This window comes from Xiphophorus couchianus, chromosome 23 (assembly GCF_001444195.1).
Source record: "Xiphophorus couchianus chromosome 23, X_couchianus-1.0, whole genome shotgun sequence".
Classification (NCBI taxonomy): Eukaryota; Metazoa; Chordata; class Actinopteri; order Cyprinodontiformes; family Poeciliidae; genus Xiphophorus; species Xiphophorus couchianus.
The window spans coordinates 4,834,979-4,861,556 of record NC_040250.1 but is presented as its reverse complement, the minus strand read 5'-3'; the positions used below and the strand labels follow the sequence as shown (position 1 = coordinate 4,861,556).

The following is a 26,578-nucleotide window of genomic DNA, read 5'->3' as shown; positions in this document are numbered from 1 at the left end:
CAGTATTTAACGAAAACTCAAAAAGCAGAGGAAAGGTCCATTATTTACAAAACAGATTTGTTTTAAACCTTTCATTTTAATTATGTTCTCAGACTTACAATTTCTGTAACTATCAGAACAGCTTCAGCAGCCACAAGAATTACATCCACTAGAATGGCTTGAGTTAGGCCATTTTGACATATACCTATTTCGGCTTAGATAGTCCAACTGGCCTGAAGGATTTTATCTAGCAGGTGCTTTTGTTCAGTAAATAGGGCCATTTAATATGTTTTAATGTTGCAACTGTTTATCAAAAATTATAATAATGCAGAAGAACTGTGGCCCAGTAATAATGCAAAAACCCCAAAATAATTAAAAGCATTTCAGTGACACCTGATATGTGCTTCCTTTTTTTTGTCCAGATTTAGACAAAAAAAAAAAAAAAATCTGGACAGCTGGGCACCAGCTGGTGCACCTCTTATGTTGAGAGGCGCACCAGCTGGTTATTTGAAACTCCTTTTTTCCTGGAAATCAATTTGCATATCAAGACTTATGAAAGTATTTGTTAAGCAAATAGAAATTAAAAATTCATGGGACATTGTACATGAAAAAAAGTTGCTAACATGGTCTAATTTCGTGGATATTTTAACGCTATTATGTTTAAATATTTTATTAAACATGATCAGTGAATGAATCCCCAACCTGTTATGTGAAAAAATAAACACTTGCATAGAAAATCCAGCAGAGGGAGTGACATGAACGCTAGCAGGTGTCATCTAAGCCGCTAAGCATCCTCACTAGTTGAGCGTACCTCCCTGGCTTTGCTGCCCGGGTCTTCATCGACCATCAGCGGCTGCCGCTTCTGTGGCGGGTGGGGGGTACCCAGGCTTCGGGACACAGACGCTCATGTGTGTTTACTCACTCTTGTGTTTCCGGACGTGAAAACGGGAGGACCGCGCGATGTCTGCGTCGGGGTTCACAAACCTCGACAGTTCTGCGGGATTCAACCAGAACCCAACGCCGAACGGTGGAGCTGCGCCCCCCTGTCAGAACGGTAACAGGCCGGGAGGATGCGCTTAGCCAGCCTGCTGGTGTTAGCATGTTAGCGCCGTGGAGGCTTGTTGTTTGTACTCTGCCTTCTGTTTCTTCGTTATGCCTTTTATTTCGCCACTGTTACTTTGAAGGGATTTAATTTGATTTAAAAGAGGAAGCCCTTTTTTTTATTTGAGAGAAGTGATGATTCAATCTCGCGGTAAAGCTAAATGCTAAGACCTGCTAACTCGAAGCTAATGCAGTCCAATGGAGATAACGGGGTTGAAGTTAGCCAAGTGTTAGCAAGTGAGACAGATTGTGCGCAATCATTTCACTCTTAATAGCAAAAGTCCCGAAAACAACTATTAATTTCAAATTGCAGGTACGACTAGCTTTTACATGTATTTTTATGTTGTCTGATGAGCGCGTATTTAAAATGCGACAAATCCTGAGTGTTGAATATGTTGAATATGTATAAATGTTTAGCAGATATAAGAAAATGAGGTAAAACTTTAACTAATTTTACAGGTCAGTCGCTATGCAGTGTTTACAGATTATTATCATTTAAAGTTTTCCTACCTAATCCCTAGGATTGTATGTACTTTAACTTTATGGCTTCATCTTTTATTGCAAATATGAAAGATAAAGAAAGTTTGATACTTTTGAGTCCAATTGATTTTTGTATTCCTTTTTCTGATAAAATAATAAACTCTGCTACCCACAAGACTATACAGTGTCATTAGGTTTGAAGTTCTACAAATAACAAAGATAAAGTATTAAGGACCAAAAAATAGGTAAAGTATTAAATCTTAGAGGGTCTTATGTAAGATAAAACGGTGACAGATGGTGAAAGATCTGTGCAAGAGAAACAGCGATACTGTTCAAAAATATGTCTGTTTATAAACGTTTGTGTAACAACGTACCTTTCTGTATATGATTGAGCAAGTTTATAGTTTTATATTAGCCTGTTGTTAACACTGTAAATATAGATGGGATTTGAAATGAGAGTATAAATCACGGCTATACACATGATATATAAATGCAGAGTGCTGTAATTATTGTAAATTATAGTTGCAGTTTTAAGTATAATTGAATTTAGTGTTTAGATCAGATTTGTTGGTGTGCAGCAGGCTTCGTAATATCTACCTGGTGGTACTGATGCGTGCAGTCTGGTTGTTTCTTGAGGCGCTTCCAAGTGCTGCAACCTCAGTCCAGGTGATTTGATTTTATGTTTGTTCATTTGGGATGTCAGTTGAAGAGCGTTCCTGTCTGCTGTAGTCTAGCTGAGGCACCATGATGCCGAGGGATGTGAGAGTACTCTCACTCGAGAACCTGCGAACCAGCAGAAAGGCTACCAACATCTCTTGTGGGATTCGGGGCTTTCCTCAGGGTTATTCAGAAATAAATCATCAATTTGAGCTTTCTTCCTCTCTGTGGTAGTTGCACTGCTGGTAACCTGATGCTGTATAATCTCTCCAGTCTTTATTCTGCTGTAACAGTTGTGAAAACATATTATTCCTGTTTAGAGACTAAAAATAGTGTAGTTTTATAAAAGTAGGTCTTATTGCAGAAGTTGATTTTTAAATAGCTGTATTTCAAATTAATCAATCAAATTTATTGATGCCATTAGGTAGCTTAGTTACAGTGAGATGAATCAATTTTCCTGCCAAACTCAAAACTTGCCATAACACAAAAACATAACATGATTAAAAGTGGCTTGATGCTAAATGCTTTAAAATATTAAAACCCCTAAAAATGATCAAATAAAAACACAGATTTTCTCATTTGTCTTCATTTTATTTTTGTATTCCATTCGTTCAATAATAAATATGAAAAGTTCATGTAACAACTAAGTAAATAATGAATGAAAAGGAGCAGAAAGAATAAAGTTATAATATATGCTCCAATACAGTATATTTTCATTAGGACAATATTAAAAAATAATATGAAAATGAAAGAAAATTTGGAAACTTATGGCAACAGGAATAAGCTGAACATGGCTAGTGCTGCACTTGACACCTCAATTTGATTGACAATTTAAATGTTTTCTTGAAGGGTATTCTATGTAATTATGGGAGTTTTTAATCTGTTTACATACACAACGACATCTGAAGTTAGTTGTATAGCACATTTCAGTAACAAGGTGCTTTACATCATAAAAAACATCATACAGTCATCAATTATAAAACAAGCAATAAACATTACATTTTGTCAAACGCCATAATCGAAATACACATAAAATATGCTACTCAATGTTCTACTTACTATAAATTAAAAGCGACTCCAAACAAGTGGATTTTTAATATTTATTTAAAGACACTCAGTGTTTCAGCAGTTTTGCAGTTTTATGGAAGTTGAGAAGTGTGTGGAAGCTGAATGCTGCTTTTTCATGTTTAATTCTGGTTCTGGGGATGCAAAGTAGACCTCAGTGGTCTGAAAGGTTGATACAATAGTTTTTTATGTACTATGGTGCTAAACCGTTCAGTGATTTATAAACTAAGAACAGTATTTTAAAGTCTGTTCTTTGAGCTACAAGGAGCCAGAGTAAGGACTTTAGAACTGCTATATTCTCCTGGTTTTAGTGAGTCATTAGTCATTTAATCCTAGAAATGTTCTTCAGGTGATAAAAGGCTGACTTTGTAACTGTCTTTATGTGGCTCTGAAGGCTCATTCAGATTTCAGGCCTGAAAGGTAGACCGCCTTGTTTTGACATCTGTTCTTTTTCTCTACAGGTCCACTACCAACCCACCCATCCATGTACCCTCCTGCAGGTTACTATGGTGTCCCGCCTCCACAACAGAGCTACCTCTCCATCCCCAGCCATGCCACTTCCGCTCCCAGCAAAGCATCAATCGCAAGCAGTGCCCACAGTCAGAACTACTACCAAAACAACCACCAACAGCAGCAGCAGCAAACACAACTCCCTCAGCATCAAGTAGCACTGTCTCCATACTCTGCTCCACCTCCCTCTCAGCCATATGCCACCCTCCCATCTTTAGCACCTCCACCTTCAAATGCCCAGTTCAACCAACAGGCTTTCCAGCAGCAGCAAGCACTCTACACCACTTCCAGGCCCTACTATGGTCAACAATCATACAGAGCGTCTCCAGCACAGCCCCGCCATCATCATCATCACCATCAGCAGCAGCAGCAGCATCATCCTAGTTTGGTTTCATCGCCAGCTGGCATTCCTGTCTACCCAAATGTTTCATACCCATCTGGCCCAGCGAGCAGCCAGTATGTTCCCCACACTTCCTCCAACACCTCCACAGCTGGAGTCATGTCCACCCAGATGGGCGCGCCCTTGCATCAGTTCAGCGCCCTGCCTCCAGCCTCGACGGCTGTGCAGCCGGGGTACGGCACGGGGCATCAAACGGCAGCGACAGTGAATGGCAAAGGAAGCACAGGTAGGGAGAAAGTTCCATCATGTGGGTTGTTGTTGTTTTTCTTCGCCAATTGACATGACGCCATGGCAATGTGGAAAAAACTGATTTTTTATAAAGGTTACATACTGAACTTTAATATTTATTTTTTGTTTATTAAATAACATGGCACAATGCTAAAGCTTTTGGTTTTCCTTATGATCTCTAATTGCATGTGAACATTTACGATTTTTCAGACTTATTAAATTTTTTTCACCAAATCTCTTTGACCGCAACAAATTTGTTGCAGGTAAAGCGGGTTCAGTTCCTCCAGGTTAAGGGCGTTTCACTTTGGATCAAATTGTGACCGCTGATTGGTCAGTTGTTGCCAAACCCACTCAATTAACTGACAGATTGTGTCTTGCCAATTTCTGACTCTTAACTAATTCTATTTTCCAAACTTTAATGGTTCTGTCTTAGATTAGTCATCCTATAACCAGATTCTTTGTTTGTCTTTGATAAGCTGCAGTCCAAAACAACATCCACCAACACTATGACCAAAGCAATCAGGCCCCTCACAACTACAACTCCTACAGTGGGGTGACACAAAGCAGCGGAGGTGCGGATGGAGACCGCCCGCCCTCAGGAACCCCCTCCACTTCAGTCCATTCCTCCCCAAGCCGCCACCAAGGTAAATAAATGCTTCTTTTTCTGTTTTATATTGAAAAATGGTAGACGTCTGCCTGTTTATTTACAAAAGTGCAAAAATGGAGCTTCACAAACAAGATGCATGTTTGTGTTTGAAGATCTTTTGCTCACAGACAGAATTGCGCATCGTATCATTTCTTTATTTTCTTTTAGACCTGAGCAATAAATCGATTAATCAGGTTTTTGGTGTTTTGAAGATTTAATTTGTTAAAAATCAAGATTTTCTGATCTGTATAAAAAAATCTGAGACTTTATTTTAAAGTCACAGAGACTAGCGTTTTTGTTTTGTTTCTTTTAGCTTAGCTCTGACAGTGAAACCTGCGTTAAGCCAACGTGGAAGGGTTGTGAAAGGTTTATCACATGTGTCAAACTCAAGGCCCGTGGGCCAAATCCGGCCCGCTGTAGGTTTTTTGTGTGGCCCTCTAGATTCTAGACTACACGCTAAGTGTGCTTAAATATAATGTTATCAATCAAATTAATGCAGTTATTGTCTGTTTACTGCAAAATTATATCAATCATCCCTCCAGTTTCTTGAGAATTATTGTGGAAATTCACGCAAAATCAACAAATCCCAGCACTTTTCTTAGCTAATTATTGGGAGTTTATTGCAGATCTTTCTAAAAAATTGTTAAAAACATTGTACTTGTACTAAACAGCTGCCTCAACCCTAATTGATGTCAGATTATAGTCCATGATCTATACAGCGAGTAATAAAAAGTCAAATTTACCATCATAAACAAGTGCAAATATTTCCAAATTAGTGCCACTAACACTTTTTATTGCAAAAATTGCAAAAAAAAAAAAATATTGCGAAATCCTGGAGGGACTGAAAAGATGTTCAATAATATTATTTAATCTTAAGAATTCATTGATATTTTAACAGTTTGTGAACAGGTTTTATCAATAGATTCTGGCACAACCGGCTCTTTAAGAGTACTCGTGATCTTGATTTGGCCCAAAACGAAAAAGAGTTTGACACCGCTGGTTTAGATGATCACAGCTGCACTTTTAGTTCAGCACGCATGTAATCTACTGTGCACACCAAACGCTTTCAGATCTGCAGGTGTCTGAGCCTCGATGCAAATCTTTAGGGTCAGAAATGTGCTGCTAGTTTATTTATGTCTGATCCATAATTTTCTCTGCTGATACTATCAGTAGTACAGCAGAAAACCTGCACCAGTTGCACTTGTATTTTCTTTTTTAGTTTCTGAAACCCCACCTGCACAGCCTCAGACTTTAGACAGAGGGCTGCTTATTGGCACAAACATTTCAGTTTGTTTCAGTAATACAATGTGTGTACAATCAGGTACTTGGATATCATATTGAGTTCTGGTTTTTAATATTTGATATACTTTTGACTGCATATTTGCCCACTCTTCATTTAATTTGGCAGGTTTCCTGTCAACTTCATATGATTTCCCCCCCCCCCCCAACACTGATGTCTGGGCCGTTCTTTATGCTTAATGTTAGCTTGGTTCCACATTATTTGTCTGTTTTAAATAATTGTTTTCTTCTGATTCAAACTGTCAACCTTAGAAAAGAAAATTGGATAAAAGAATAAGGAATACATGGGAGCTCATGACGTTTTCCTCTTGCTTGTGATATATAAAGAAAATTAATACATGTTTATCATCTGGGATATTTGAATTGTATTTTGCCTCATAATTGGGGAGGACCTCATTCTTTTAATTGTCATTTTGCCGTTCTTTTAACTCTGGTTTTGTTGGGCTGGACAATAAATCAATAGCAATGTATATTCCAATAGACGCGTGATCATTATCAATAGATAATATATCAGATAGAATATTCAATATATAGACTATTCACCGAACTCCGATCCTTAACAGCACAGCATTCTGGAGGATGTGGGGCAAAAAAAACCAACTGTGGAATCAACAAACTTGCTCATTCATTGGTTACCTAGCAACTCACGCTCTGGTTACCTAGCAACAACCTGTAGATTAACTGCTGCAGCAGCAGTTGAATGTTTCACTGTCCCTTATTACTGCTTAAAAATAAAAAAGCAACGCCATGGAGTGAAAACTGTGGATAAAGCAGAAAATCCCACACCACAAGTTTCAAATTATTTCAGATATTTAAAACAAATAAACTAATAATTATGAATATCGACTGATGTGAAACGCTTTTACTCTGTTAAGATTTTCAGCCGTATTGTCCAGCCCTAGATATATAAGCAAAAAAGGTCGACTACTATTCGTTTTAAAAGTTCTTAGATAATATTATTTAGGAAAAAAACAACAATGAATGTTCTTCTAAAGGTAAAAGCAGTTTTGTTCCATACTGAAGGAAAACAGACTGAGGGGAAATGCAGATTGTTTTCATAAACATTACACACACACACACACACACTCCGAGCCACTGTGCTGTTAGTCGCTCAGTCCTGATAGTTTTCTGATGATCCTCTCCCAATCCCCCTTCCAACAGGCCTGCAGTACGGATATGTTGCTAATAGTGGAGCTAGCTCAGCCTCTGCCACCACCTCAGGCGCAGCTGCAGCCCCCTCGTCATCCAGCACTGATGATGATGATGAGGAGGAGGATGAGGATGAGGAAGCAGGTCTGCTTTAGCTTTTACCTCCAAACTTCACCCCTCTCCCGCCTGTTTCTGCTTTTTTTATCCCCATCAGCTCCTTTAAGCATCACCATTCCCTGAAATGTCCTGTCCTGTACACGGTTCTGTTCCTGTTGAGTAAATTATCTTATTCAAGCAAATCCTCTTTAATCAATTTACTGCCTAATCAGATCCCTCCTTCTTTGTCTAAATCAACAGTTCTCATACTTTATGCAGATGTATTCTTTGAAATATAACCTTTCTGTTGTTTGTCTTGTTTTTCCTTTTAGAAAGATCACAAAAAAATTAAAATCTGTCATTTTGATGCTGTTGGGATGTAAAGATTTAGGTTGGGTAAAACAATTAATTATAATGAATCATTTATTGTAATAATTGTCAACTAATTTAGTAATCGATTGTTAAGTGGAGTACAGACTTTAAAAAGGTTTTTTGCTGAAAGAACAACACACTCAGAACAGGAATTAAGCCAAAATTGTAAAAAGAAAAATCTACATTTTGCATTTAAGATATAGAAAAGAATTCTGTAAATATGTTTAGCCCAGATCTTCTGAAGTGATGGTCCCTAAGACGCACTGGAAAACGAATTATTTAGTCCATTAGTGTTTTCAGTGAGCTTTAGGCATGAGCTGCATCATTTTGCATTATGTATGCAGAATGTTTACAGCTTATAGGCAACAGTTGACCTCTGAACTAACAGTGTTTTGCATCATTCATGGTTCACTGGAAATGCGGTTTAAATGCCGCTGCTGCTACAGCAATCCTTCATTTTAATGTTTTCCATTCATGCTCAAATGTCATTTATGTATTTGGATTTGAAATGCAAACAATTAACTTGTGCTAGAAGTAAGTCGATAGTTTTTCTGTAATTTCCATAATGTCGTGTATTTGCATTTAAAGGAATAAGAAAGTGTCACATTTTTATTCTTGTGCTTGAGTTGACCTAGATTATTGATTATTATTATGATTTTCTCAATATTTGATTTGGGAATCTCTTACTTTTATATATATATTTTCCTGTTTATATAATATTTAATCTGAAATCCGCTAGATTGCAAAACCTAAAATCAGTACCAACCTATTACATTTAAGAAATAATGTTGTATTCCCGAATTTGTGCATGTTAGGGATGTAAATGGTGCCGTTAGTCAGTCTTCCTGGTGTTCTGTCTGTAGCAACTCCTCTGTAGCTTTATCAGCCAGAGGTTAACATGTGTTTAAATATAGCCTCTCTCTCAGCTTGTTTACTGACTGTCTTGTTCCTCACTGGAGAGTCTGGGTAGCAGGCATTAGCATGTCCCTTAATAAAAAGCTTGGCTTGTTTTAGCTTACTGTTTGTCCCGTAGGATTTTCTCAGATCCTCTCGGTGCAACACGCTTTGTGTCTTTGTGCAAAACATCAATTTATCTCTCTAAATTAAGCTAGACAGATTGGAAAATATTCTGCCATATAAATCTGTTGTTTACACAATTATAATATTTTTTTTTATTTTAAAACAGCTCTCAGCAGAAAACATTGAAATTGTTGTTTTGTGCTAAATTATAGACAAAATAATTTTAGTCTTTATTTTGAGGGAGTTTAGACAACTTGTTTTGTACAAAGTTGGTACGAAATATATAAAAATAATCTTATATTCTTTTTGTTTTGCTTGCTAAAATAGTTTTAGAGTTTGTAAAATAAAATAAAATCCATTCATAAATGTTTCTATGAAAATTAACTTCTCTAAAGTTGTTCAAACATTGAGTCTTAGAGGCCAAGGTAAAAAATAATAATAATTGCCTTCCTAAAATAATGACGCAAAGCTGCTGAAACATCCAAAAAAACCTTAATTTGTCAGTCAGGAGACTGGATCCAGATGTGCACAATACTTTTCAGAAAAAAATCTCTATTACTAACCTCCCTCTTTATAATATTGCATTATTTCCTGTTGATCATAAAATCCTACCAAAATACATTGTAGATTGAGTTTGCAATGTAAAGAAACTAATGTGGATTTCCTTGATTTAACTTCAGATTTTTTCCATATTTGCATGTTAAAAACCAAATCCAGTGTTTCTTTCTTTGCAAAATCTGTATACTTTGAAAAATATATATAATTTTTCTTTTATTAGTCTGTACTACTTTAGCACATGTTGCTTCCTGCATTTCAGATTCTGTGAATCTTCCTTTTCTTCTCAGCACTAACTAGATAATATTAGTGTGACTTTTAAAAGCACATCAAACACTTTGAAAAGTGTTTTTATCATGAATAATCTGTGATGGAACCAGGTTGATGTAAAGTCTTGCTACATGAGAAGAGATTTCTCACTGAGCTGAGCGTTGTAGGAAAAGGTGTAACAAGTGTCTCTGAGAATGCTTAGCTGTCCGCTTCTCTCAGAGCTCATAATCCCGGCGTCTGCTGCTCAGATTTACTGCTAGATAATTGGATCCAGTTCTGTCCAATGAGCTCCCAGCTTCAGGCCTGCTGTGTGTTGGTTTGCTGCTGATCTCTCCCTTTGACCCACATGGATTAATGACTTCATTCAAATATTCTGTCCACCTAATCCTTATGGAAATCCTGCCCAGAGTTGGACATGCGTTGGGGAAACGTGTGTACTCTGTTTGCACTCAATAAAATTATATTTGAGCATTTTGTCCTCTATAAATATTAAAGTGGAGGACAAAAAGAAAGGAAATTTACTGTTATTATTCCTGGTAAATAAGATGGGCTCAATTTGTTTTACTTTTAGCAAAATATTCAAATATTTAATATTTAGCTTGCTGAACAATATTAAATTATAAAAAAACATATACACTTGCTTCCTCTACATCACAAATTCTTTAAATCATGAACATTTTACTATAAGTGTTTGAACAGTGCCATCAGGAGCAGATTTGTTAATTTAATAATATATTTTGCACACTGTAAAACTGTGTTTTTGTTTATCTGAAGCAACATACTATTTTTAGAGACAAAGTTTCACACTTTGCCCTAATGTGAAGCTTGCGTATTTGTAGCCAGAGGACTGATGCACAAGCGACATTCGCAAACAGCTGAATGGACATAGCAGCACTTTGCACCAATCTAATGGCTGAATAGCCTGAATAACAGATTAAAAACAATAAACATATTTGTTGTTGAGCTCATATGTCTTATTTGTTCAATAATTTTATTCAACAAAAATGCTTAATTAAAAATGTTTACTGTAGGCTTTTCAATTAAAATGCAAATAATTTCTTACAAACCCTTCAATTAACTTGATTAAAGATTAGAATAAGGCTCATGACTAAAATTTGATCAGATTAAGAACTTTATTGTCCATGTCTGACTTTTCTGTTTGTTCATCCAGAAAAATCACTTCATCATCACTACAAACTGCATAAAAAGCCCTGGATGTCTGAAGTGGATGTCTAATCCACTTCCATGTTTCATCTAATTACTTTAATTCAGTTAAATTAATTTAGTACCAGCTCACAAAAACATAATCCGAAGACATTCTACAACACAGAAACAAGTTCAGTTCACATCCAGAAACGAATAACAGGATTCAGAAAAGTTCCCAAGTCTTCCCAGAAACACACAAAAAATAACAATATGAAAAAATTAAATGACACCACTTATTCTAAATACATTTAAATGATCAGTGTAAAGCTTTTCTGTAAAATAACAATGCAAATCGAGTTTGATTTTCATTCTTCTGTCAAAAATCGGCGTCTAATTGTGATTTTTATACAAGCCAATCAGAAACTCTCGTCTGCGTTCACTAGGCAGAGTTTGTCTATGATGAGTCAAACTTGCTGCGGATTATTATTTTTCTGTTTTTTAAGAAGATTAAACCATAAAAAGTGGTTTAACCCTGAATGTTGTATAGGTTATTTTTCAGTTCTGTATTTATTAGCCTTTTTTTAGCACCTTAAATTGATTAACTTGGGCTTCTGAGTGTGGTACAGTTCAGCTCAGAAGGTTCTGGTGCTGGTAAAAATCTCTGTTTCTGTCTCTCTCTACATTTTTCCAATCCTCTGAAGCCTCTGCTTCCCACAAAACAACATCAGCACAACGAGTCCTTCAGGACTTAAAGACAGGCTTTCATGTTTGCTTCAAGCTGCTCCTCTGGCTCTTCTCATTCTGTTTCTCAGAGGCCCGAGGGAGTTAAAGTATTGCATTCACCAAACAAAAATCCACACTTTGATTTCTTTGATTTTGTACTTGTGCTTCCCATTGACTGATTTTTATATGCCTCTACCTACTACTGACACTTTAAGCTCTTCTTTAATGTTCTCTCAACATGGATTTAATGTCTTGTTTTAACCGTGTTTGTTGTTTCTTTGTTCTCTTTCAACCCAGTATTCTTGGTCCCTCCTGAGTAATATTTATATAAATGTTTAAATCCTTCCTGCTTGTTTTTTTTTGTCTCTCACAGGCGGCGACACTTCCTCCTCCAGTACCGGCAGCGCCTCTCCAGTTCCCAACAACTATGATTCCCTCGAAGGCGGCAGCTATCCAGGTACCTCATCACCACAAACTGCATTCCCATTGACTTTAAAATTACACAACTTGGAATTGTGAAAATAAGTTTGCTCAATCAAAACACACCAATGTAGAACAAAACGTGTTTTTGTGCTAGAGTGAACTGGTTTTTCAGCTGCATTAAAATTATTTTATTATTTCACAAAACTGGAATGGAAACATTTTTTTTTGCATCAAACGAGTCACATGATCAACAACCAGCAAGAAGATGACAGGAAGTTGTAGGATAATGATGGTGCAGCGTGTTTTTTAATGATTTACTTTGTGAACAAAGATAATTTCTTGTTTAATGGAAATATCGCAAATAAGAGATTGTGTTTTTTTTCCCCCAACATTAGCGAAATATGAATGAGATGAATACGTAAACTGAAAATTGGAGAATACACAATTTATTATGATTATTAAATAGAATTTCAGATTTTTGTATACGTTTTGTCCATGTTAACTACAGGTTAACTTTCTAAGCTTATTAGGGAGGCACAGATATGAAAATTTAGGCCAATATTTATTAATGACATTAAACAAACTGATATTGGAATAAACTTACAGAAAACTACAAAACAGCTGAAACTCTGAGTTCCTCACCTGTTTAGAGCTGCTTTTGATTAATAGTAAGTTAAACATTGATCAACATGTTTAACATTTGACAAAATGTAATGTTTACTGCTTGTTTCATAATTGATGGCTTTGTGTAGTTTTATGATGTACTTCGAATTTCCTTTTTGCTGAAATACACTTTAAAAAGGAACTTGACTTGAGTTAATACTGCTGTTATGACAGTGGTCATCAATATTTTATTTTATTCGATTACTTTATCGAATAATTGACAGATTACTTGATTAATAAAAACGTTGTTTACAGCAGCCCTAATGTTAAGTAGTTGTGAAGGAGCAGATTGAATGATTTACACCGTACACTTTTTAAATTAAATTAAACATCCCAGCTTCCTAAAGTGGCATAGTTAAAGTAAAATCCCAAAACACTGAAACGTTCCTGTTTTAATGATGATATCGATGCTGAAATGTCTTTTGCACAGATTCCATGCCGCCCTCCAACAACATGACCAATCAGGCTCCGCCCTTTGGTAGCTTTGGTTACCATGGCATGCAGACGGCCTATCAGCACGGACCGGCTTCCCGCCCTGATGCTTCCCCGTCCCACAGCGTGTACAGTCAGCCGGGTTACCAGCAGTACTCCCAGGTAACAGAACAGAACTGCTGTGCAGAAAGAAACTTTTTCTTTTTCCTAACCATTTCTTCTTCTGCAGCCTTTCCCCAACCTGTCCCAGCTCTCTGCAGCTCTGGGTGGGTTGAGCGGCGTCCCAGAGCTGGAGATGGAGACCCTGAGGCCGGTCAACCTGCTGCAGGAGAGGAACCTGCTCCCTTCCAGGCCCTTGGAGGCTCCTGAGCCGAACCTCAGCCCCGATCTGAAGAAGGTCAACTGCAGCCCACAGTAAGTTGGTCACACGCCTTCGTCGTGCAACACTTTTTCTTCTTATGATCCTGATTTTCTGTTCCTCTGCTCTCCAGAACATTCAGGTGCACCTTGACGAGCATCCCTCAAACCCAGGCGCTACTCAACAAGGCCCGCCTCCCTCTGGGCCTCCTCCTTCACCCCTTCAGAGATTTACAGGTAGCCGCTCTTACTCTGAGCTGGGAAGTAATTAGTTACATTTACTCAGTTACATTTACCAGAGTAACCTTTTTGAGAAAATTAACTTTTTACTTTTTATTTTATTATGAAGTATTGCAACTCTTACTGGATTTTCTACATACTGAATGAAAACCAAACACATTTTAATCAAAAATTCACCAGATACAGACACACACCTGCAGTTTTTGTTAAAGTTTTATAGTGAAAGAAACTGATTTGGAAAAATTCTTCTTTTGCCTGAAACAAATAAATGGGTCTAAGAACCGTATGCATTCATCCACGTTCCATTGGACGTGGAAATAAAAGCCTGTTTTGGTCGCCTGCTCATGCAGAAATCAGGGACTGTTTTCCTAAAAGATTCAAAATGGAGAAAACAAGTTGAGAGGCCAGAACTTGAGTTTAACTCTTTCTCTGCTCCTCTCTGCAGCAGCTACCAGTGATCACATCCAACACAATAGTGCGGTGTCGCTCGTGTCGGACGTACATCAACCCGTTCGTCACCTTCCTGGACCAGCGCAGGTGGAAGTGTAACCTCTGTTATCGAGTCAACGATGGTAGGAAACTTTTAAGTACTGATTTCTTCATCCTTTTATATAATTTGATTAAAATCTAAGACTTTTTAAAAATGTTTTGTTTAGTTCCAGATGAGTTTATGTACAACCCGGTAACGAGGTCATATGGAGAGCCTCACAAGAGACCAGAGGTCCAAAACTCAACGGTAGAGTTCATCGCTTCCTCAGACTATATGGTAAAATTCTCCACAACTTCCTGTTGTTGCAATGTGGTTGCTTGTCCACTAGAGGGAGGTGTTGTATTTTTCTTTAAATAACATTGGAAACACAGAAGGATCTAAGCATTTGACGCGACACCTTACTTTCTGTCTCTGTCTCTGATGTCAGCTGCGACCCCCACAGCCGGCAGTCTACCTGTTTGTGCTCGACGTGTCTCACAATGCCTTGGAGGCAGGATACCTGAAGTACTTCTGTGAATCACTTCTGGAGAACCTGGACAAGTGAGTTTGGACAACTAAATGAAATCATAGTTTGAAAACTGCATTTTCCTTTGACTCAGGTTATTTTTGTGGTCTTTTAAAAAACATTACATTGAGGTGTTCTCCCACTTCATAGTCTGGTACATTCTTGTTCATTTGGAGATAAAAATAGCAACATTTGTTACATTTTCAGCTGGTGTAGTTTGCTTTTACACTGCACTGAGTCAAATGAACCAAAACTTGTTCCCTTCCTTGCCAGTGGTGGCGCTGCATCAAGAATCACTGAAGGAAACGACACAAAAACCTCTGAAGAAGACAACTTCCTTTTTCACAAAACATAAACAGGAATGTTTTTGTACACAAAAGTGTACTCTTTTGTCTTTAGTTGAAGATAATGAGTCATTTCTCCAGCTAGTTAGCTCTATCTAGCACTTTTATTTTGGTTTTATTTACCCAGATTTCCCTTTAGTCTACTTTCTGCTTTTGAAGCGGTTTCCATTCTGCTAGGCGTTCACATATGGATTCAAGTTCACTTCAACTGAACCGAGACCAAACTAAAATTTTGGTTTTTGGTCCACATCAGAGTTTAATTATGTATTTACTCCTCCCCAAACAAACCAGAGTTCAACTAAAGCGGATTAAACATGGCTGGTGTGAATGCACCCTTACCATAGAAAGCTCATATTGGAGGTTTTTTCCTGAACATTTGTTTTGTTGACGTTTTCCCGCCTAAACGATCACTGACAGATGCTTGTTTTGCGTTTCAGGTTGCCCGGAGACGCGCGCACCAAGGTGGGTTTCCTTACCTTTGACAACACCGTCCATTTTTACAACCTCCAGGAGGGACTGTCTCAGCCACAGATGCTGGTGGTGTCAGACATCGACGGTACGTCTCTTCGCTCCCATTAGAAAAAAAAAAACGTGGAGAAACTCTGTTTTAACCGCTGGTTGGTTTTGTGTAATTACTGCAAATAATAGTTTATTTATAAAAGATTGGTAATGTTTTTATTTGACTTGATGAGAAAAATGTGTGTTGAATTTAGTGAATTAAGTTGATAAAGACCAAATGTTCCATACTTTAATACTTAAATAAGTTATTATATGCTTATTTATGTATGTAACAATTTAATTAAAATTGTAAATACATAGATTAAATATTTTAGATTTATATTAAAATAATTTACTTAATTATATATAAGTTTATGTTATAAATAAATGTATACATTTTTCAATACTTTTATAAAATTCTGAATTAAATAATTGGATCAAAGTGTATTCATCACATGTTAAAATAATCAGATTTTTAAAAAATAATTCAGGATTTTTAGAAAATATTTTTATTTAAGAATATTTAAATCCTATGTTGCAGCAGATCAGAAATTATTATTTTTTTGATCTTTTATAAAATTACCTGAGTGGGGCTAATGGCTTCTAACAAGGTAATTGGTCTGCATTTTTCTGACTTGTTTATTGTTTTGAATCAATTTTCACCCATTTTACATCCATTTTTATGATTAATCTTTAATGTTTTTCTGTTATTCCATCTGTTTAAAGTATTTAAATTTATTTTAGATATCTGGACATTTTTTTATGGACAGAAAAAAAAATAACCCCTTTTCTGGAATTTAAATTCTATCATGCAGTTTGAGGTAAAAGCTAAATTACTACCAGCCAACTTCTCCTGGAAAGAGGAATTTGAGATCCAAGATTTGATTTAAGGAGAAGTTTTAACATTTCCAGATGCTATTTTGTGAGAAATAATAGTAAAACTCTTTGCTTTTAATGTCACTATAACTGTTTTTGCAGATGTTTTTATACCGTCACATGACAGTCTGATGGTGAACCTAAAGGAGAGTAAAGAGGTACTTGCCTTCTAGCAGTGGCATAAAACATAAGAACATTTTGACTAATGTTCACGCCATGTGTGAGGATTTTAAAATTGATCTTCCTTCCTCAGCTTGTGAAGGAGCTGTTGACGTCGCTGCCGGCCATGTTCAGCCAGAGCAGAGAGACGCACAGTGCTCTCGGTCCCGCCTTACAGGCCGCCTTCAAGCTCATGTCGCCGACCGGCGGTCGCGTCACGCTGTTCCAGACTCAACTTCCGACTCTGGGAGCAGGGAAGCTGCAGTCAAGAGAGGATCCGAACCAGCGTTCCAGCACCAAGGTTCATAGATTTTGATTATGGAAGAGTTTGGAAACGTTTCTGGAACCAAAGGATCTGATGCCGTAGAGACTGACAAGATTTGAAGTGCTAAGAAACAACTGAATGACCTTAATGAAGGCTGCGTTAATCTACTTATGAAGCTGTTTATTAGTTAGCACTTCAAGTGTGGCTGGAGACTTCACCATAGAGTTTGGATCCTGTCAGTTTTGGCTGAAAACATTTTTCATGTCCAAAAATGGCTTTGTCCTTCCATTACAAATGTGTGCAAAACTACGTCAGTATTCCGCTAATGTAAAAGCAACAATTTGGCAGTTTCCATTAAATAAGAGTCGCAATTAAAAGCATGTGAATAAATCATTCAAAAAGTTGTTGTATCATGCGTCACGATACAACAGCTGCTTCCTGTCGTTGTCTTCTTCGTGGTTTGCGCTGTGGCAACATCCGGTTTGTGATGCAAAAAATGTGAAACCTCATCCTAGCGACAAAACTTTTGATCAAAAAACTTCTTTTTTTCCCAAAATTGGCGTGTTTCTGTTAAGCAAAATTAGAAATGTTATTTCAAATTTTTATTTATTGTGATTAATTTAGCCTAGCCTTAACTACAGACAGCCTTAAATTCCTGTATCTAAAAGGAATTTCCTGTATTTAAAATTCATTAAAAACAATGTTAGTTGGTCTAAAATAAGTTCACTATATGTCTTAAATTTTCTCATGACAGGACTTTTAAATCTCATTTGTTTATTTTTCATCGTGGGACTTTCTATCAAATATTTGAGTTGCGTGCAGATGTCTTCGTTGAGTTCTGTAACTTGAGCCAGTTGAGGCTACCACCAACTTGCTGCTAACATATCCTTGCTGGCTAATTAGCTTTTTTGGGTCTATCATGGGAAACTATAAATTCATCATCAGTTGAATATTTGTGCATTTTGTGCCCAAAGAAACATGGCGCTAATGATATATAAAATGGTAAATTTTATTTTGTACATTTCTGCTGTGATATAGATTTTAAATTTAAGTTGCTGAAACCTGCAGAATTGTACGAAGTAGCATAATATTATCAGTATGGGTAATATTTATATTTTCAGTTACGTTTGACATCACGTTGCTGTCTTAGGTTCTGAATTTGGGTTTCTAAAAATCTCAAATGGCAAAACTAAATTAATTATTAATAATCTACTTTTTGGAAATGTTCTCAAATTGTTCTCTCTTTTTGTTTTACATTTGACTGATAACTCTTCAGGGAGCACAGCACCTGGGTCCTGCCACAGATTTCTATAAGAAGCTTGCGCTGGACTGCTCAGGGCAGCAGATTGGAGTGGATCTGTTCCTGCTCAGCTCACAGTACGCCGACCTTTCATCACTGGGTAAGAACCGGCTTGAAACGTCTGGGTTCTCATTCTTCTATAGGATAAAAGCTTTTGGATTTCCAATTATAAAGAAATTCAAATGTTCCTCCAGATCTGTTCAACCTGAGCAACCAATTTATTTTTATTCTTGATCATTTTTTCAAAAATTCAAACTCAATTCAAATTCAGGAATACTTTATTGATCCCAAAGCCTTTGTACAGCGCACACAGCTGACCAAACATGCTCGAGCTCCACTTGGGTTGCTAGGTGATGGGCGGAGTTCTGTTGGGGTTGCTAGGTAACAGGCTGTGCCTGCTGGTATGCGACATTACATTCCTGAGGTTTTTGAAATGACTCATCTTCCAGACACGAAAAAACATTAACTTATTGCCAAATAAGCAGCTGGGTGTTTTCTTTTATTTACAGATGTGGAAACTCAAATGAAAGTAGAAAATGTGAATTTTGCATAATAAGTCCCCTTATTATAAGAATGTTTTGAGTTTTATTATTTTTTTAAATCAATCCTTTTCACATTTGAAGCCTAAAAATATATAATTTCTTTCAGCTTGTGTCTCCAAGTACTCGGCGGGCAGCGTCTTTTACTACCCCTCCTTTCATTGCATCCACAACCCGGCGCAGCTGGAGAAGTTTCAAAGGGACCTTGATCGCTACCTCACCAGGAAGGTCGGCTTCGAGGCCGTCATGAGAATACGATGCACTAAAGGTATCCTCAACAAAATGTGACACTCGTTTTGTATTTTCAGATGTTCCTCTGAAGCCATTCTTAAACCTGGATAATGTGGTTTCAGGTTTATCCATCCACACGTTCCACGGTAACTTCTTTGTGCGCTCCACCGACCTGCTGTCCCTGGCTAATGTGAACCCAGACTCTGCCTTCGCTGTCCAGATGTCCATCGAAGACTCTCTTGCTGATTCGTCTCTGGCCTGTTTTCAGGCTGCTCTGCTCTACACGTCCAGTAAAGGTAAACCCAAATTCAGCACCTGAAAAGACTGATTATTCTCTTATACAATAAATAATAGAAATAAAAGTAATGTTTCTAATTTGTCGGTGTGTAGGGAAAAGGCGGATCAGAGTCCACACTCTGTGTCTGCCAGTGGTCAGTCAGCTGAGCGATGTTTACGCCGGAGCTGATGTTCAGGCTATCACATGTCTGCTAGCCAACATGGGTGAGTTCACAACTTTTACCACTTTAACTTACATAAACTTACATAATAAGGTGCAGTCTAATACTTGATTAAAACCTAAATTTGGAAAGTGTTATTTACAGTTAAAACCAGGTAATTTTATACACTTAACAAAAAGACACCTTTAATTTTTTTTCTCACTACCTGAAGTGAAATCAGACTAAACTTCTCTGGCTTTGGGTCAGTTAGAATTACAAAAATTATTTCTAATTGCTAAATGCCAGAAAACTTAGCAGGAACATTTTTGACTTTATTTTTGAATATTTATTATTTCTAATGGCTCAGTGTCTTTTTCATTTGTGTAACTGAAGTAAAGATTGCCTTATTTTTTTAGAAGTTCAACAAAGTCATTGAAATTGTGGAATATTTTTTGTTAAATTTGTTAGAAACACAAAAATTTGCTATATTTTAGTTCACATTGTCCCGTAGTAGAATTTCGAATTTTATCACAAGACATTATTAATAACAGTAATAAATTATATGATCTGTATTGCATGTTTTGTCTCCATAGTGTGAAAACTTGAAATTGCTCGAATTTTGCAGTGGCAATTTTCTACGAACTCTGTTACAATCAGTCATTATTGCAGGTGTTTGTTCCCCTCCAGTTTTATAAGTGATCTTTGCTGTGTGTTCCAGCCATCGATCGATCGATATCTTCCAGCCTGTCAGATGCTCGTGATGCTCTGGTGAACGCCGTTGTGGACTTTGTGAGCGCCTACAAAAGCAGCGTGTCGAACCTGCAGCAGTCTGGGGTCGTCGTCCCTGCAGCCATGCGACTTTTCCCCCTCTACATCCTGGCTCTTCTCAAACAGGTGGGAGTTAGAGCAGAAACGATTAATCACGATTAATACGATTAATCGTGATTAATTGATTACTGAAGTAACCGTCACCAAATTTACTAATCAATTAATTATTAACTGGACAATACAGACTCAGAAAAGGCAATTTGCTGAAAAAAACATAACTGGAGCAGTAATTAAGCAAAAATATATACATTTCGCATTGTTTTCACCAGAACTCCTAAAGTAGCACAGTTTTAGCTTCCGCTGGTTCAAATTGACTAAAGGAAAATGTTTTTCTTATTTAGAAATGAATTGAAGTATTTATTTGCATCTTTTAATGTATTTCTAATATTTTATAAAAACTGATTTAGGGGTGCTGTGGTGACGCAGGGGCAAAGCACGATCCACGTATCGTGCGGACTTAGTCCTCGTGGCGGTGGTCGCAGGTTCGATTCTCAGCCTGGCGATATTTGCCGCATGTCTTCCCCCTCTCTGATTACCTTGTTTCCTGTCAAACTACTTTCAAATAAAGGCCACTAGAGCCAACAAAACCTTTAAAAATTAAATAACTGATATGAATGGTTAAATGACAAATCTGCAAAATGTCCCATTGTTTTTATTCGGTTAATCATCAAAATAATTGATAGATTAATCAATTATTAAAAGTAGTTGAACTCTGGAGCATTATTTAAAGATAGATTTTCTTTTATAAAACGTGAAAAGCTTGTTTTGCAGATAATTTTTGAGTTCTTTAAAACAATTATGGGGAAATGCTTTTAAACACTTTTTGTAAAATCATTCAGCTCTGTTATAGCTGTAGAACCTAAACAGTAAATCTGGATTTTTTGGCTCCTGATTCACATGATAATTACATGCTTTTTGCTTTAATAAATATGGTTAAAATAGAAAAAGTGAAATTCAGAAAAACAAAAACAGAGAAAGTGGAATTTTGCAAATAATAAACAGATTTGGTTCCTACACAAGCCTGGAAACATACGGCATCGTCATAAAAAATATCAAAAAGTCTGTTCCCTTTGCTATGGGTAGCATATTATGTTTCTAAAATGAAAATGTTCAACAAGATGCTGATTAAACGTCTTTATTTCTCCTTTGTCAATCAATCTATCAATTTACCCATCATGACAGATATGTAATCTGTGGATCCACCACTTAAACCAGACAAACCCCTTCATCAGTCAGTCCAGTCCTTGATGAATCTATCAAATTTTTCAATTTATCCATTGAATATCTCCATCTTTCAATACGCCCCTCTATCAATCCAATATCCTTCAATACATCCATTGATCCAGCTGTCTTATCTTTCAATCAGTCCTTCCATCCATCCATTTGTTAAACGCACACATCTGTTCATCCATCCAGACGACTTTCCACTCTTCTCGCCAATCATCCTTCCATCAATCCTAAACATTACCAACATCAGAGAAATGAATTGCTGAAGATATTTTCGGGTTTGTTCCAGAAAGCGCTGCGGACAGGAACGAGCACGCGACTCGATGAGCGCATCTTCGCCATGTGTGAGTTCAAGACGCAGCCGCTGCCACAGCTGATGCGGATGCTTCATCCTGACCTGTACCGGGTGGACAACATGTCTGACCAGGTGGGATGTTTAACTAACTAAAACATATTCACATATCGCCATGTTTAAAAATTTGTATTCCCGTGATTCAGGTTGTTTGCTACACAAAAAGTGGAAAGTTGACAAACTGTTAAATACATGTTTTCACTCAGAGAAGTCAGTCTTTATCTTATACATTTGTCATTATGATTGTAGACTTGTAGTCTCTGTATTCTGTTACATTGAGTGAAACCTTTTTGTGTGTCCTGCAGGGGGCGCTCCATCTGAATGATACTGTAGTTCCTCAGCCTCACCTGCTGCATCTTTCTGCTGAGAGGCTCAGCAGAGATGGAGCGTTCCTCATGGACTGTGGCAACGTAAGTAAAGGTTGTTTCTCTGTACAGCAAATGGGAATCCATCTTCTGAGTTGTATCTTCAACCACCTCACATTTAGTTAGGCTCTCTAGTTTTGGCTTTTCTTTTCTAGTTTTTCTTATTTTCTCATTTCTTGCTTGCACATATTTTATAAAGCCTGCAGAATGTGCCGTTTTTTTTTTATCAGATTAATCATCAGAATAACCGATTAATCCATCCATCCATCCATCCATTTTCTGTTCACCCTTGTCCCTAATGGGGTCGGGAGGGTTGCTGGTGCCCATCTCCAGCTACGTTCCGGGCGAGAGGCGGGGTACACCCTGGACAGGTCGCCAGTCTGTCGCAGGGCAACACAGAGACATACAGGACAAACAACCATGCACACACACACTCACACCTAGGGAGAATTTAGAGAAACCAATTGACCTGACAGTCAAGTTTTTGGACTGTGGGAGGAAGCCGGAGTACCCGGAGAGAACCCACGCATGCACAGGGAGAACATGCAAACTCCATGCAGAAAGACCCCGGCCGGGAATCGAACCCAGGACCTTCTTGCTGCAAGGCAACAGTGCTACCAACTGCGCCACTGTGCAGCCTAACCGATTAATCAATAACTTAAATAACTGTTAATTGCAGCTCCACATTAGTTATGATTAGTTCTGATTTTTGTCGATGACCTCCTGTCTCTCCAGGTTTTGTATCTCTGGATCAGCAAATGCTGCAACGAAACGTTTATCTGTGATGTTCTGGGCTGCTCCAGCTACGCTTCAATTCCCCCCAACATGGTCAGTATGAGCTGGACAAGCAAAATACACACAAAAACTGCAGAATATCAGCATCGCATGAACTCTTTCTGCAGCTCACTGGTGCAATTCATCATTTCTCTAAAATGATTGATTTGCTTTTTTTCTGTTTGCCTTGTAAAATAAAACAACTCATACAGCAAAACAGATTAGCTGGTGAAGCTTTTCAGATTTTGTTTTAAACTACCTAGAAAGTTCAACCATCACTGCATGGTGGGTGTGATGGAAACACCCAGAATAAACAACAAATGTCAGCCTCTTGTTTGCGCTGCGTTTTTTATTTCTGTAACAATGGAGCGATTACTCCCAGCGCTACCTACACACCCGCACTTCCATCCACAGGAATGTGTCTGTTGACTCCATTGTGTAACTTGGATGACAGAGGGAATCCACATTGTCTGAAACATAGTAAGAACAGTGTTGGCTGATGTTTCAGTTGTCCTCTTTCTGTCCCTGTCACGCTCAGAGTCACATTCCAGAGCTGCAGACTCCTCTGTCGGAAAGAGTCCGAGCGTTTCTCGACTGGCTGCAGGACAACAGAGCGTTCAGCTCTCCGATCCACATCGTCAAGTAAGCAGAACCGGACTCACATCCCACTCTCTACCTGATGCTACTTTTTGAACAGTCCGCCCCCCATAAATGAGGGTGTTTATTAAAAACTTTTTTTCCATTAAATGTGTTTTTATTTGGCTTTATTTTTAATTGTTATTTCAAACTGTATTTTGTATCACCTCTTGACCAAAGTGCAAAAGTATTCATACCTCTCAAATGTCTTAAAGTTTTTGTTACAATCACAAGCCTCATCCCATTATGCACAAAAATTAATGCATGTTTGGAAAGTAGAAGGAAAAGATCTTGTTTCTAAAAAGTGACCCCTGCACTGTATAGAACCACCTTCCATTGTAGGACTGAAACGATTAATCATAATTAATCGATTATTGAAATAATCATCAACTAATATGGTGGTTGATCAATCTATGCAGACTCAAAAACATAATTCATTTGATGAAAAAACATATTCAGAGCAATAAATGAACCAAAACTATAGATAATGAAGCTTTGTTGTAAAAGTTGTTGTAATTGGATTCGGTTAGAAATGTTCAGCCTCATTTTATTGTTATGATGAAACAACAGAATGACAAACAGAAACCGGGTGGAGACGGTTTCTTGTAGAAGAGACGGGTCTGAGGTCAACTGGAGACTATTTCCAGAGTAAAAACACAGTGAGGTCACTGGTTGGGAGTCGTGGTAATGGCATCTACTGGGAACGCATTGTTTCAATTTCCTAAGCTTCTTGTGGTGCGGCATTGTTACTCAACCACATGTTTACGCCACTGATGTCGGGACGAATGGGCTGAGTGGTATTTCAATGGCTGCTTGTGTGGTAATGTAAAATGACAGCAGAGCTGACATTCATTTCCCTAAAATTAATGTCAAAAACAGATGGAGGCCCATTAAAACCCACCTTAAAGCACCTCAGATCTTCTTTTGAAACAAAAGTATGTTTTACTTTAGATACCAGCAAATAAAGTAGAGAAGAATAACAAACTGTGTGATCAAATCAAGTCCATACAGACAGAAAAAATGTCCCATTATATGGATTATTTACATGAAATCATGTGTATCAGAAATATATTGCACTCTCATATAACACTTGAAAAGGTTGAACTATACAACAAAATAGATCTATGTGTTTTAACCTGAGGTTTTCTGTAGGACTTAGCTTCAACACACATGGATGAACGTTGGATTGACTGTCTGGGGAATCATTTCTCTGTGGATTTGATTAAATGTTTTGTATCATTATTTGGGTATTGGGCCTCTGTTTCATGTCATACCTATTCTAGAGCAAAGTAGGAAGTCATGATTACCTATTAAAGGTTTCAAAGCACCCTGACCAATGCTTTAAAGTGTGAATTGATAAATCATTCATTAATATTTTATTGTAAATATTCAGAATGCTAATAATTCTGGTATATGTTACTTTGTTGGGGGGTTTTTGTACAAAATGTAGTGCTGCAACCAACAATTACTTTCATGATCAATAAATTGAATAATTATTCTTAATCATCAATATAATCTAGCAATTATTCTGATGATTAATCAGATAAACTGCCACATTTAGCAAATTTTTCATTTTAGCCTTTTTGTACAATATTGCAACAACGCATGCCAATAATTCTGGTATGGTATGAATATGCGTGAATCAATCTTTAATTTTTTTTCTCGCAGAGACGACGCGTCAGCGAAGGCCACCTTGTTCCAGCACCTGGTGGAGGACCGGTCTGAGTCGGCGTCATCCTACCACGAGTTTCTGCAGCACATTCAGCAACAAATGTCCAAGTAGGCTCCCGTATCGCCCAGAAAGACGTTGAGACGTTCCGCAAGCCGATGGGAAAGGGGTCTCTGGCCTCGTTGAGTGTGAACTAGTGCTAGGCCAGTTTTAGCCAGATGAGTTTCCTCTCCATTCTTCAGACGGACTCGGTGAATAAATCCATCATGGAAGTTTGTGAATCAAAAGTTTTGTCAGAAAGAGAAGATTTAAGATGTTATATGGATTTGATTGAGCAACCGGGTGAAGATTGAGCCGGTTCAATCCAGAGAAGAGGAATCAAAGTCGAGCCATGAAGATGCCACTTCCTTAGTTCAGTTTGTTTTTGTGAGCCTCACATGTAGCCCGTGCTATTTTTTCATTTTTGTTTTGTTCTTTGGTTGAAATGTATCCTGAAACTCGCCCTCTGTGTTCTACCTTTCCCCTGTTTTGAACACACTGGAGAACATAGAACAAGAATCTGGCATGTGCTTAGAAATGCAAACAGCATGTCTTGGTTTTGTCTGCTGCTAAGCGACGGCCATCTTGGGAACATGACTGGGTTGGATGTTTAGTTTTCCTTAAACTTTTGGTCCGCCTGGTCCGCTGAGAGGACGTTGGATACATCAAACATCATAATCTTCCAGCCGTCTGCAATTTCCTTCTCATTGATTTTATTTTTGAAAGCGCTAAGATCGATATCCACTTTGTAACTACTGAAAAGAATCTTTTATGTGTGATAATTTATGAACCAGCTTATTAAATAAAAAGAAAAAAAGACGTTGACTTAATGTGTAGTTTTTAAAATTACTTATTTAGGTTTAATTACTTAAAGTTGATCCCAGACTAAAGAAAACAGTTTTTCATTGTCTTCTTTCTCATCTCATGAGTTTCTTTCTGATCTTTAATTACTTTTTCTCATTTTTCTAATTTTTGAAATTAGCTTAACTTAATTCAATTCAGAAAATAAATAATTATAGCTGTTAATTGTGACATTGAGTATTGCATCTAATAGCTACACCTTGCATATTGTTAATCTTTTGTGTACAGCCAGCTCTACATTTTTAAGCAATGTTTGTATTTTGAGTCAAAAATTGCTTTACAAAATCTGTAAAACCAAAATATTTAATCCTAGAGCCAATTTGTTCTGTTCTAATTTAGCTTTGTAGATCAACTTTGTTGCAGTAAAGTTTA

The 26,578-nt window shown here is 37.4% G+C and overlaps 1 protein-coding gene across 3 annotated transcripts; it reads left to right on the top strand.

Moving 5' to 3' along the window:
• Positions 1-739: 739 nt before the first annotated feature.
• On the top strand, positions 740-26,170 carry sec24b (SEC24 homolog B, COPII coat complex component). 3 transcript variants are annotated; one of them, XM_028009314.1, is made up of 24 exons: positions 740-1,033; positions 3,744-4,418; positions 4,903-5,064; positions 7,527-7,658; positions 12,070-12,153; positions 13,213-13,376; positions 13,444-13,628; positions 13,706-13,808; positions 14,257-14,383; positions 14,468-14,577; positions 14,729-14,841; positions 15,588-15,706; positions 16,627-16,682; positions 16,778-16,984; positions 18,225-18,348; positions 18,897-19,055; positions 19,141-19,314; positions 19,409-19,519; positions 20,174-20,349; positions 21,800-21,937; positions 22,168-22,272; positions 22,963-23,055; positions 23,540-23,643; positions 25,306-26,170. In XM_028009314.1, the coding sequence occupies exons 1-24, from the start codon at positions 940-942 to the stop codon at positions 25,418-25,420; spliced, it is 3,630 nt and encodes a 1,209-aa protein (XP_027865115.1). In that variant the 5' UTR covers positions 740-939; the 3' UTR covers positions 25,421-26,170. The 3 variants fall into 3 exon arrangements, with proteins under 3 accessions (XP_027865115.1, XP_027865114.1, XP_027865116.1); XM_028009313.1 differs by having other exon boundaries at positions 4,897-5,064; XM_028009315.1 differs by lacking the exon at positions 7,527-7,658 and having other exon boundaries at positions 4,897-5,064.
• Positions 26,171-26,578: the final 408 nt, after the last annotated feature.